General features: G+C 34.9%; 1 protein-coding gene across 38 annotated transcripts in view; it reads right to left on the minus strand.

The window, feature by feature from the left end:
• Positions 1 to 14,289, minus strand: part of PTPRD (protein tyrosine phosphatase receptor type D) — a 2,176,041-nt gene that overhangs the window by 175,865 nt on the left and 1,985,887 nt on the right. For all 38 annotated transcript variants that reach the window (XM_072841294.1, XM_072841327.1, XM_072841326.1 and 35 more), the window contains 2 exons: positions 12,130 to 12,399; positions 8,680 to 9,261 (listed from right to left, as the gene is read on the minus strand). In XM_072841294.1, coding sequence (XP_072697395.1) covers positions 8,680 to 9,261; positions 12,130 to 12,399 — 852 coding nt within the window. The remainder of the gene's footprint in view (positions 1 to 8,679; positions 9,262 to 12,129; positions 12,400 to 14,289) is intronic.

Raw genomic sequence — 14,289 nt, forward strand, 5'->3', positions numbered from 1 at the left:
AACCTACTGGTAATCCAGAATCCCATTGCATTTTTTCTTACCAACCCATATTTTGAAAAAGAGGTTAAAGAAAAAAAACAATCACTTACAAATAATTACTTCTAATCCCTAATTGACTTTTTAAATCACTTAGTATACTAGGCCTAAAGTGAACTTAATACTGTCCATAGTAAGATGGAGCTAAATTTACTACACAAATAAAAAAGTTTAAAGAATACATTTATTATCAGAAATGCAGTAATTTAACAGATGTTATCCATAATTCTCATATTAGTCACATACCCTTGTAATAGACAACTTGGAGAGCTCTATATCAGATCTATTAAAAGATGAGACTTCTATCTAGTTTAAAACACTTTACTCAAATGCTGTATTAGAATAGGTTTTACAACCCCAACGTCCTAGTTAACACCAAATCCCATTAAGTCCTCTATCCCTTATACATAAGACTCATGGAGCTCAGGCATCACTAGTCCAGCTAACCTTACATGGTCCTTGGCCCATGTCTGCTCTGATTGGTTCAAATTAAATATTTGTGTCATTACCCCTGATATTGTGTTATGTCTTAAAGGCTGATAGCTGACCATATGCCCGTATTCCCACAAGTAAACATGAAAATTCTGTGCATATTCAATGAAAAACAGAACAATAATACTTTTATACTAGAGGGGAAAGAACATGTGAAGTGTTTTTTGGTGAATGGGCATAAACATTGAAAAACTTAAGAAAAAATATACTTTGTAGCTAACATAAGACTTCAATTTCTTAAGTAATACTTAAAGCATAATTTTCCTAAGTAAGAAGATCTTTGGAAATATAAAAGGTTTTACTTTTTTTTCTTTTGTAGCCATCTCTCTGTAATACAACTTAAAAAAAAAAAGTCTTTTGTTTAAAAAGAGATCGAAGTCTAAACAGATCTACCACAATAGTTTCCAGTATTCCTATTTTATTCCTCTCTCTGGGGTGCTAACAGTGTGTGTGTGTGTGTGTGTGTGTACGCACACACACACGCTCATGCATGCACACACGTGTGCGTGCATGTATGTACCTGCATGTGCAGGCATACACTCTCATGTTTGGACTTATGCATAAGGGGGGATCAATAGTCAGTGCTTCTTATTTCTAGTTGCATTCATCATCTTTTCTCCTCTTTTGTATCACAGGCCTTGAGATACTCATTAACTTGATGCCTCTGTGAACATACTTTCTAAACAGGGTATCTTTTTTTCTTTTCTTTTTTCTCTGTAAGTATTTGCCTAGTGAGATACCTAAGGCAATCATCCAGACCGAGAAATGGAGACAAAAGAAGATAAAAGATCAAGAGCAGAGAAGGGAGAACAGAGGGAAAAATAAACAGGAAAATAGCAAAGCAAATAGAGAATGCATTAGTTCTAAAAGGTAAATACCAAAAACGCTGGCAGGAGCAAAAATGGAAGCCAAGAACAATCAGACAGATGGGGAATTTATGATTGGATTTTAATATTCAGAGGATTAAAAGGGTTCTCAGCCTAAAAATGCATATTTATGCATATGTGTGTGGTCACTTCCTTCTCTCCACTTTTGTTTCCTTTTTTCTTTCTCCCAACTTCCACCAGCCTGGGAAGGAAGAAAGCCTTATGGTAACTCCTGACTTACCCCAAACTGGAACACAGTATTGTCAAGAATTAAAACCAGGGACAGAACTGAAAGCTGCTCTCAGGATAATTATTGCTTGTTATGTATTTCCTCCCGGACTAATGATAATAATAAATTGACATTGATTGAAAACATCTTGGGAATCTAATTAACTTCTTCTTATTTAAACTGTTTACTTTTTTGCTTTTAATTTGTCTTGAACAAATTCCCAGTAGGTCTCCATGTTTTATCCTTGTGTAGTGACACAAACTTCATCTGAGCCTCCAATGCATTAAGACACCTCTCCTTCTAAATAACGAATTAAACAGGCTTGAAGCATCAGAGGGTGTACTGTCCATTTTATTCTTGGACAAAATAAGCAGTGGTCAAACGACTTTAAATATATATACAAGGTTCTCCTCTTCTTCTATCTTGTCCTTCTTTCGAAGTGGTCTGGAGGGTAATTTAATTTACTAGACGTTAAATTTGTGGTAGAAATATGGATGTCCAGAGGTATCAGGCAGAGAGATCACTTAGTACAGAGATCAGTGGGGTCTGGGGCCAGTGGAAGTGCGCCTAGCCACCTGTAGGCCTTGGTAATGTTCAGTGCCAGGAGACTAAGGCTTTGTGCAATTTTGGTCCAAGCTTGCCTGAACTGATTTTTCAACGGAAGTTTACCTTCTAAGTAAAATCTTTCCATTTTTAACCATTGGAAATTAACTGAATTAATTGAAATTAATTGAAAAACACGATAGGAGACAAATATGTCTACAGGCAAAATCCAGCAAATGGACAAGTGCTGTCAAAGACCTTTGTATTATATCAGTCTCTATATTCATAAACACCTTAAGGTGCCACCTCCCTGGGAACTGAAGATTCACCTACGGAGATGCTTCCTCATTTAGCCATAGTTGAAACAACCACAATAAAATGGAGTCATCAAAGTAAAAGAAAAACAGCTATGAAATTAATGGATTTATGTTTACATTCCTCAAACACAGTTGTCCTAATGATCATAATATATGTACATGAAGGATCACTTCAGGGAGCCCCAGTTTTATTTCTCTGTATTATTTAGAAACACAGGGAGTACTTCATCTTCTGTCAGTTAGACTTGGATATCAATTACTGTGGCTTCAGGTTCTATTATCATGTATGTTTGTGTTTTTTAAAACACAAAAAACACCTTTTCTCTCTCTCTCTCTCTCTCTCTCTCTCCACAAATGTTTTCACAGTCTTTACACCTCAAACCGACTGGCATTCTTTTATCTTCACTTCTTGTTTGTCTGTGTCTATTTTACTTTTATTTAAGAGCTTTTCTGGGTTGTAGTATTTCTCTCACCAAATAACTGAACACAAATTTTATAGGGAACTCTGAGATTCTGGAAAATCATGGGAAAAATTTTAAAAGTCTATCTAGAAACTTCAGAGCAATCATTCTACATTAAAAAGCGAGATGTAATCATATCGACCATAAACCAAATTTAGAATTTAGATGTGGACAGAGAAAATGCGGGTAGAACTTAAAATTTTTCCTTAAAACTATATTTAAGAAATCTTTGTATTCTGTAAATGGTGTCAACATTATAGTTTCCTTCTTGATTATTTAAAGTCCACAAGGAAATACAAATATGAGTTATCAATTCCCTAAAATAAGCTTATGATCGTATTGATAAATATAAAGTATTTGAGTAGTACTACTATCATACTCCATATAAATATCTGAAGGCAACTCAAAGACAGAGAATGGAGAATGAATGAAGGATGGAGGTAAAATCTGTATGTCACCTGAAATGCTAATAATATTAGAGATAGACACTTAAGTAAAATTTAGGAAATATTTCTAAAGAGGGTTAAAATGTAGTAAATGTCTAGCCAACAATTTCATTTAGCTATATTACAAATACAAAATATTATCAGAGACTAGAAAACCTATTATTGCTAAAATATATTTAAAAATGTATTTAGCATTTTAATAAATGATAACAACAATAAAAACAATGGCCAGAATTTTAGAGGTAGTAAAACAAAACAAAATTCAAAACAAGGAGTCTGATTTGTAAGTGCCGAAAACATATCATTGATAAGTAAGTATTTAACACATGAGCACCTGCACACATCTTACTCTCAATTGTCATTAGATACCAATGTGAAAAGTTAAATTTTATTACAGTTGTATTTACATCCAGAGCTCCTTTACTCAAATTCCTTTTAGCTCCTTTGCTAAAACTATTTTAAGAATGCATTTAAATTGGATTCATAACTTGGGAAATTGGAAATCAATCTTTTTCTAGTTTGCTCAGTTAGGCCTGTTGACATACACTAATAAAATGATTTAGTAAGTTCTAGGAATCTAAAACATAATGTCTCTAAATGTCATAGATATTTTTATAACAATTTTACAATGCCCAGAATTTGGAGTGGAATTAGCTTCTTCAAAAAGTTTAAAGTTGGTGTTATTCAGTATTTATTTAGTAAATATACATAATTCTTTTCCTCCCAAAAGCCTATGCCGAGAAAGGTATACACATAGCAATCCATAGATTTTTCCCAAGAATCTATTAAATGTGCAGAAAAATTAGAGGTCAGATATGCTTTCTAAAGAAAGAAAAAAGACAAGACATTGGGATTTAACAGATTTAGAATGGCTCCAATTAGCACAAACATCAGGCAATAATTTAGGGCATTAGGTCTTAGATGTAATTTACTATATTCTTTATCACAGTTTTATTTGTCTTTTATATAGTACAGTTACTGTATGTTCTTATTATAATTATCTATACAAGAAAACTATATAAAAAGACATTCTTTCAAAATGTGTATTCTAATAGAAGAAATCATTTTCTAGTACAATATAAATTCTTCCCTTGACTATGGCCATATACTACATTCTCCATATTTTTAAGGTGAACTAGCAGCAAGTGACTGTAATACCAGTGGTAAAGCTATGGAAAAACTGGAAGATGAATTCATGTTTCTAAAAAATAATATTTTAACCGAAATATTATTTTCATATCTAAAACCATTTAAAAATTACTTAATATTGTTAACTGTATGAATATTCATGATTAAAGAGAATATTATTGACTATAAAACAGATTCTATTTTGATTTTCTATATTATCAGAAATACATAATTTAATATTAATCCTCCATTTACATCAATATGTTAACAATAATCTTAGATGAGTTCAAAAGTGACAACTTTCCTCTTAAACTCACTTTGTTACTAAGTACTGTTTCTTCATAGTCCAATTTTAAACAAAAATAGAACTGTTAGTGCCAGGGAATTAAAGATAAAAAATGAAATGAACATTTTTCAGATATAGAAGACATAGAAATTTGTATCTTTGCATGAACAAAATTAAAATATACTTAAGAAATTCATACATCTTGGTAAGTAAATTGTCATAGGTTTGGTAAAGATAAAATAGCAGTTAAAATAATTATATCCTCAAATTTTCTGTAATCTCTCTAGAGGAATATTTCATAATGATTTTATGTTTTTGCCTAGCTATGATCCTAAGAAATAGTTAGTCAGCAAGAAAAAAAAAGGAGCACCTCAGCATTAATTATATTAGGACTAACATCATTGTATTTGGCAGGTGTCCACTAACATCAAATGGCTTTTTGTTAATTAAGCCTAGGGAACAGATCAAATCATTGTGCTATTTTGGAAGGTTTTCTTAGCCTATTGATCTTGGCAGGCACAAGTCATTATATCTTCTCAATCAATGAGTAGTAAAAGTACTATTATACAAGGTTCTTGGAAATAATATAAAAATGCTCTGAGATTTGGAGCAACTATTCTAATGCATCAGTGGCTCAATTCATCCAGATTTTTCTAAGTTTATAGTCCCACATTAACTCAGTTGCCCCTGGTGTAGCCCTACCTTAACTGAGTTATGGCTTATGTCATACTATGTCTCTTGGTGATACAGAAAACCAAAATATGGTTCATTTAACCATCAGTTCTCTATCAATAAACTATAGCCAAGGGATTATTGTCTGTCTTCTGTGTTCTGAATATAAGGATTCTCATGATTCCCAAGGATTCTTATGTTTTGGTTGAATTTAGTTCCAGAAAGTATTTGGTATCTCAGATACCTAAATCTTCCTAGTGTCAGGGAAAAAAAATTATAAGTCATCAAGGAGTCCTATATTTAAATTTGTGGTTTAAAAACTTAGAGCCAAATTTAGTGAATCAAGTATAATAACCTCTAAAAGAGATATTCCTTTCACTACTTTCAGATAAGCTTTTTTTTTTTTAACATCTAAATGATGTTTTGTACTTTTGTAATGGAATAATCTAATAGCCAAGTCTTTCAGAAGTAAATTCATACAATTCTTAAATAAAGATTTATCATAAAGATATTAATAAATGAATGATTATGTTTCCTGCCTCTATTTATTTATTGAGCACCTGGTGGGCACAAAAATTTAGCAGACATTAAACCTGTCACAAAAGGCAAATTATTAATTTGAAATTGGAAATCAATTTCAATTTAATGATGGTTTAAGGTAGGCAGGGAGCTTGGATTTAAATTCTGCCTTCCTGCTTACCAATCTTATGACCACAAAACAAGTTCCTGAATCTTCTTTAATCCTCAAATTACTCATTGGCAAATGGGGTAATTCCATATCTATCTAATTGGGTACTAAAATTAATACATGCAAAGTTCACAGCAGACTATGCCACATATGCAACTGTTTATGATGATGATTATCTATTACTTATTAAGTTATAAAATATTTCTGTCCAATAACTAATTCATAGGGCTGTTATGGGTTGAAGTGTATCTCACAAAAATCCATATGTTGAATTCCTAACCCTCAGAATGTAATCTTATTTGGAAATAAGATTTTTGCAAATGTAATTATTTAAGATCAGATCACTAGCTTAAGCCTTAATCTATTACGACTGGTATCCTTATGAAAAGAGGAAATTTGGATAGAGAGACATGTCCACAGGGAGAAGAGGATGTGAAAATAAAGGCATGGGTCAGGGGTGATGCCTCTCCAAAGCAAGGAACAGCCATGATTGCTAGCAAACTACCAGAAGCTAGGAGAGAGGCCTGGAAGCTCCCTCAGACCCCTGAGAAAGAACCAATTCCATGCACACCTTAATCTCAAACGTCTGGCCACTAGAACAGAGAGACAGTAAATTCCTGTTATTCAAACCATCCAGTCTGTGGTATTTTGTTACAGCTGCCCTAGAAACCAAATATCACCTCGAAACTCTACAAGGCTTATTATTTTTGATGAGAAAACTGAAGTTCAGAGAAATGAAGTAATTGTTCAAGGTTATAGAGCTAAAACTGGTAGACGTGGATTCAAACTCTGGTTATATTACTCCAAGACTAGGAATTTTAAAAATATTAACACTAAGGGACACATGGGTGGCTCAGTCAGTTAAGTGTCTGACTAGTGATTTCAGCTCAGGTCATTATCTCACGGGTGGTAGGATTGAGCCTGTGTCTGGGCTCCATGCTCAGGAGGGAGTCTGCTTGGGTTTCTTCCTTCAGGTCCACCCCCACTTCTCTCTCTCCCTCTCTCTCTCTCTCTCTCAAATAAATAAATAAATCCTTAAAAATATATATCACCACTGAAAAATTAGAAAAACTAAACATGGAACACAGGTATATGTTCTTACATATTTTCTTTTTAAAGTGTTACGTAGCTGCTAAAATAGTGCAATAAAAATAATCTTATAATAATTAACCAGTTTTAGACAAGAAAAAGAACAAGATTCACAGATTTCTGCATTTACCAATGAGCTATATAAGGAAAATTTAATCTACAGTGTTCTTCTATATATTGATATAGCAAATAAATACAGAAGAACTGCAAAAGCCAAGTAGGAAAGATATATGAATGTTTTTAGAATAATTGTGTATATAGAAAAATAAACATATTTTTATAGCTATCTTTCATATTATTAGAGAAAATAATAAATCCATGAACCAGTGAGAGCCAAATCACACTATGAAAATAAAACAAAGCCGGGCAGACTGCAAATATGTTCTGAGGTCTCTGGTAGCCAGGGAAAATCAATGAACACCCCCAGTGATATAATTCATAAAGATGAAACATGAAGATAAGTCAGGGTTAACCACACAGGTTGATCTGGTTCTGATAATTCAGAAAATGCATCCCACACAGAAATGCATCTGTATAGCTACAGACTATAGCTACTACATCCAATAATATGGTTTTTATGTAGATTCTTGGAACAGACCAATGGCATGCTGCCAAGACATTGAGATTAACACAAGTTATGAGGTAGCGACACAACAAGGGGTCAAACTAAGAGCTCTCAGATGTTCAAAAATAAACTTTCGAAGAAAGTTGCTGTCATATTCTCAACCCAAGGCAAAATTGATCATTTTGAATCAGATCAGAGGGGTCTGATAACTGCTTATGAAAATAAAACCACTGGAAGGGCCAAGGTCTTCTCCAAAAAATAATGCAATGTCTGTTCTAATACCCAATAAAATGCATCAATGAGGCCCCAAAGTTTGATCCTGGATCTCAATAACTGTCTCTCTCCACCCATGAAGCCATCCAAAGAAAAAAAAATAATAAAAAATCCATTAGAAGATTATTTTTAGTGAATAGCTTCCCTAAAAAGACCTTGAATTGTCTAAGACCTCCTGAAAAAATGGTTTCACTTTCAACTTTATCTTGAACCATAAAACCTTTCATAAGTTAAACAATTGTGTAAGAGTATTCTATCAGTTACTAATATAAAGCAGCCTATTTCTAGTCTCAAATGCTGCATAGAGGATGCATTCATCCAGCTCATGCAGAAAAATCTTCAAGTCACTCAGGTACAAAAAAGAAAAATGCTAAATGCATCCCTCCACTTAAAAGTATTACTTAGTCTTTCAGGTGTCCATACCTGTTCCACTCCAGAGACCTTATCTTAAACTTCCATTTAGAAACTCTTAAGTCTCAAAAATTAAAATTCATACTTATCTTGGTCCTTTCTTTGTTTTTGCCATTCCCACCTCTTAACATCTATTCCTCCCCTCCCGCCCTACTTCCCATCCCAAACCTGACGTACCTCCTGTCTGAGTGATGACTTGTATGTCACTTGAAAGAGGACCATCTCCAATTGAGGTAAAAGCCAAAACTTTGACAGAATATGTTTTCTGGGGCACTAAGTTGCCAATAGTAGTGATTTGGCTGTCAGCTACATTATGCTTCATCCAGTTGTTGACATGCTGAGTGGGATCCATTGTATAATAAACTCTGTATCCTTGGATTTGTCCATTTGGCTCTTCAGGTTCCTTCCACTGTACCAAAATGGTGGTTGAACTTAACATCCGCGCCTGGACGTCCCGTGGGGCACTGGATGGTGCCTGTTCTGAGGTCTGCGTTAGCACAGGCTCACTGGGAGGTCCCCGTCCAATGTTATTGACAGCAACAACCCTGAATTCATAATCTGAGTAGGGACTTAGTCCAGCAACACTGTAGCGAGTGGTTGCCACCCCATCAATTTCTTTGTAAGGTTCCTCCGAATTTTTAGGTTTATGTTGAATAATGTAGTAAGAGACAGGCTCTGGGTTCCCGGAGTCCCATGTCAACGTGATGCTTGTGGCTGTGCTCTCTGTCACAACAGGAGTTCCTGGAGGTTTGGGTAAGGCTTAGGGGGAGAGGAAAGGATGGTGAGTATTCATCAGCTCTCAGATATTACAAAGATACATAAGCTGTTCTACCAGAATGACCAAATTATGCATCTACCAAAGATTGAATTAGATTTGATTATAACAAAAGATAGTTTTCTAAGTAGGTAGGATGTACAGTAAGATGCATAGGGGACAAAGGCCATTTTACTAGAAGCACACTAGAGCATTGTATTTTGAGGCTTGTATTCAAATCCACCAGTTATTAATTATATGATCCTGAATGTGTTGCATAACCTCTCTTTGTTTTAGTTTTCTCACGTGGAAAATGGGAAGAACTATCACTGGATTATATTGTATAGCTGGGTAACCATATTTCATGAGATTGCTGTGAAGATTTAATGAGCTACTCCAGTAATGCTCTTAGTATGTATCCAGCACCTTCAAAAAACAGTAGTTGCAATTATTACTATTATTATAACCAAGAGTTTGGCAATTAGCCAATTAGCCCCTTGCTTCAAGAAATGAATAACTAAATACCAACATTGAAAAGAATACAATTTAGAATATTTTGAAGTGGCATTGAATTGCTATAGACAAATAATGACCTTAATGTTTTCCAGTTGTAAGACTTTATTACTGTAATTTAAAAAATAATAATCTAACCAAGAATTTTTAGATAAGAAAGAATAGTAAATTTCAAATTAATTTCAAATTCATGTTTTTTAGTTAATATTCAAAAATGTTGAACTAAATTAAAACATATTCACAAATAACTTTTTAAGGTAGTTTACTGTCATAATATGTATTCTATTTTTTAAGATTATTTATTTATTTATTCATGAGAGACACAGAGAGAGGCAGAGACACAGGCAGAGGGAGAAGCAGTTGCCTGTGGGGACCCGATGTGAGACTCGATCCCAGGACCCCGGGATCACACCCTGGGCACAAGCTGATGCTTCACCACTGAGTCACCCAGGTGTCCCTATATTCAATCCTGGTAATACCTGGTTATCTGACAAATATTTGCAATTAAATCCATCTTTTAGAGCTCCAATTCTTTCCTGTTAGCAGAGGGACCTCACTCAAAATGCTACTGATTGAGAATACAAACTATCCACACTGGTGACCTCATACTTAAGTGTCTTGCCCTGGAGATTGATTTTGAAAGGAATTGTTACTAGGGGAAGAGAGAATTCCAGCAAGCTAACTTTTGAGAGAAAACCCAGAATGTAACATTCATATGATTAACCCTTTCAAACGCTTTTCCCTTGTCAATGTAAAGGCAAAGAGTACAATACTCTCTAGAATGGTAGATGTTCAAGAGTTGCAAGCTTGTACTTGATAACTCCGGAACACTGCTAGTACCTTGCCTAGCAGTGTTAACCTGAATGGACGCCTAACTGAATGAATGAGTGAGGATACATTCTCCCCCACTCTCTTTCACTTGTTCTTTTTGTTTTGATTTACTTTTTGCCTATAGGTTTCATCCTTATATTTATTTATTTTTGAAGTGCAGAGTGTAAGGACCGGCAAGAGTCAGGAAAACAAAGGTAAGTCGAACAAGATATTATTGTTAGTCCCGAATTTGAATTCTTGAAAAGTCTTCAATAAACCTTCAAATATTTGAAACTGAAATAGTTATTATAAGAAAGGTGATTCAATATTTGCATATTATTCTAAGAACTATAGAATCATAATATTTGGCCAAGGGATTTTACTGAAAACAATAATAGAAAGACATTTGTTTAAATATTCTGGATTGGCATTTTTCAGAAAAGTAGATGATCTAAATTTTCCCTAGATAGCTTTCTGAATTATTATGGTAAGTAAAAATATTGCTAATTTAGGTGTGCTTACTGCTACTTAATAGACATTAATTTTGGGGTCACATTTACTGTATAGTATAGGTTTTGTGCCTATAATGTGTGGATAGTATAAGTATGCCTAATACAGTTATGGATATTCAATACAATGTTACTATTTTAAATGACTAAATGTTGACAGTAGTGTGTAGCTTTGTTCTCACGCCACATTATTGCTTTTATGCAGCATATATTTGATCTACATGCCTGGTGGGGGATATGACACCAGTGACAACACATCTGTTACTTTTTTTTAGGATAATACTTCCTGGAAAGCAAAGATATTTTGTGTTCATTTTTGCAATAGTCACAGACATTTGGGAGAATCTAAAGTCACCCTCACTCTGACTGTGTTTGCAACAGTGTTCTAGAATTCTATAAACACTGATAAAAATAACTGGTACCTCACACACTTACTTTTGTTTCCTTCATTTCAAAAATATTTGTGAAACATAGTACTTCGGTTACATTTGGTGCACTTAAAGGAAATATTTCCTGAGCACTTCATGTACAGTAGGTAAGAGATTAAGTTAAAATAGAATATAATGTCCCTTACATTTTGGTTCTTAATGATAGGCCCCATTAAAAATTTAAAACATCTCTTATTAAGCCATGTTGATTTAATTTTCTTTTGTCTTCATGGATTTGAGCGTTTATTGATATTTACTTGTATTTTTCTATCATACACTCTCCCCAGTGTTGGATTAATATGAAACCTGTATGCATTAGTTCTATCACAATGGTTGACAGTGTCTAACATTTCTCATTCTGCCTGGTTAGTGCTCTGGCCCAGTCTATTGTTAAATGTTTTGATGATTATCATCACTTAGGCTGTCAGTCCTTTTAAGAGAGAATCTGCCTACCTAGATATGTGTACCTTATATGATACCATAGATATGATTAGACTTTGGCACCTGAAAGCTGAACCCAGATGAACTGATTCATTTTAGAATTCCAAGGGTAGACTTTGTAGGAACATTAGTCAGGAAATTTCACTTTCAGAGCAAAAACCATTGAGCATACCTTTGACAGTGATCTGTGCTATTGCTTCAATGACACCCAATGTTGACATAGCAACACAGGTGTAATTTGCTGACTGTCTTACATCATTCAGTTCCAGTACATTTCTTCCTATTGGCATATCATCTTCAGGTGTCAGATCTTCTGCCCCCAACATCCACTTCACATAAGGCATTGGTGACCCCACGGCCACACAGGTGATATTGACACTTCCACCTGGCATGATTTCATGATTAGTAGGTGGGATAGAGAATCTTGGTGGGACACGGCGAACTGGAACAAAACACAAGGGAAAATGATAAAATACACAAGGCAAGATAAAGTGGCTTGTTAAACATATGACATGCACTGTACAAACACAATTAAACAATTAAAACATGTCGTGGATTTTTCAAAAACAAAACAAAGAAAAACTGTGGATAATACAGACCATACAAGTATGGTATGTGTATACACAGAAAAAATCATTTAGTTTAGTCATTGATATCTTAGACACATTCATACAAAAGTTGATTCAGACCTACAAGGGCCCCACAAAAAAAAAAAAAAAAAGAAACAACAACAAAAAAACTATCTACAAACTAACAATACACAAACGTCATGCATAAGATAAACACAAAAACATATACATGCATGCATATAGCAAAGATCCTATGCATGCATGTATATGCAGAAAAGGGGGCTGGAAGGTCATCAGCAAGTTTAAGTTGAGTATCAAAACCAACTTCAGTGCTGTGCACTTCCAGTTGATGTGAATGTATGTGTGGGACCACACTGTCACATCCCAGCCCTGGAAAACATTATCTAGAGGACACGGAAAGTGCAATTTATTTGCTTTCAGACTCAGAATGGATGCAACCCCAAGACCTCACACTAACACTGGAATAGACACAGAAATATACACACATATCAATTTATGCTCACGGAAGAAGAAACAAAGCCAATGCCAGTAGAGATACTGGATTGAGTCATGCAAGTCATGCACACAATGAAGTCTCAAGGCCCGTGCTTAGAACAATGGGAGGATGGCTGGAATCCAAGACAGCAATGACAACAGAGGAAATAACAAGGTAACAGCACTCAACATAAAGGGAGGAGGTAAAGTATAAGTACAAGTGATTAACACAGGGATTTAAGAGATGATAGGGCTCAAAGAAGGAAGACATTAGATTAAGCTAGGTTGTCAAAGGCAAGGATTGCTAATTTAGAAAAGGAAATGGGTATTTTACATTCCAGGTTCTGTTCAGTTTGTATCTAAGGTACAACAACATAGACAATGGTAACAAAATCGGGTAAGAAGCTTTTTAGGCCTACATTCAAATAGAAGGACACTGGGTGTGAAAACATACAATGAAACATGACGTTAAGAGAAGAGGTCATATTAAAGCAACGCAACACAGAAAAAGTTACCAAGCAATATAGTTCAGTGTTCCTGCTTCAGATAATCTGCATGTTTACGAGTGCTTAATTACACGTATCTTGGACAAGGAGAGGGTAAGAGACAGATAGGCTTCATCTGGGGCTCTTATTCGCAAAACATTAAACCAAGAGTATTTTAGCTCAAGAGGTGATCATTAGGAACATACCTTCAATATAGATAATAAAGTGATTTTTTTAGATTATATATAAGTTAATAACCTTATAACCCCAATAAAACAATAAGTAAATAATTCTGTCTGTAAACTTTTTGGCTGTCGTTAAGATGGGGATAAACTTCCATGATTCGAGAGTGCTCACTTTGATGGCCTCACGGGAGAATGACAGGCAGAGGAGAAGACAGAGCTAAGCATGCCTCCTGCAGCCAATTCACAGGTTACACAAAGCAAGCAGGAGCCACTGTAGACTCTAGGGTGTCAAAGAACATGTCAAGAAAATAGAGGGGAGTTTAGTCTTCATGCTTGGGATTAGGGGAACAACTACAAAAAGTCATTCTATGGGCAGCAGGCATCCTTGTAAGACGAAAATTAAGGTGAGGCAGGAGATGGGAAGAGTGGAGCAGGAAGGAAAGCAGGAACACTGACCAAGTTCATGGGGCCTGAGAGAGTTAAGTGTTACCAGTTACCATGCACCCAGGTACATTCTCTCCCATCATGCACCACGGTTAGATACCGCCAGCAAGCACCAAAGCCATGGCCAGGGCATTCTCTGCTACAACATACCATT

The sequence above is a fragment of the Canis lupus genome, chromosome 10, assembly GCF_048164855.1.
Source record: "Canis lupus baileyi chromosome 10, mCanLup2.hap1, whole genome shotgun sequence".
Lineage (NCBI taxonomy): Eukaryota > Metazoa > Chordata > Mammalia > Carnivora > Canidae > Canis > Canis lupus.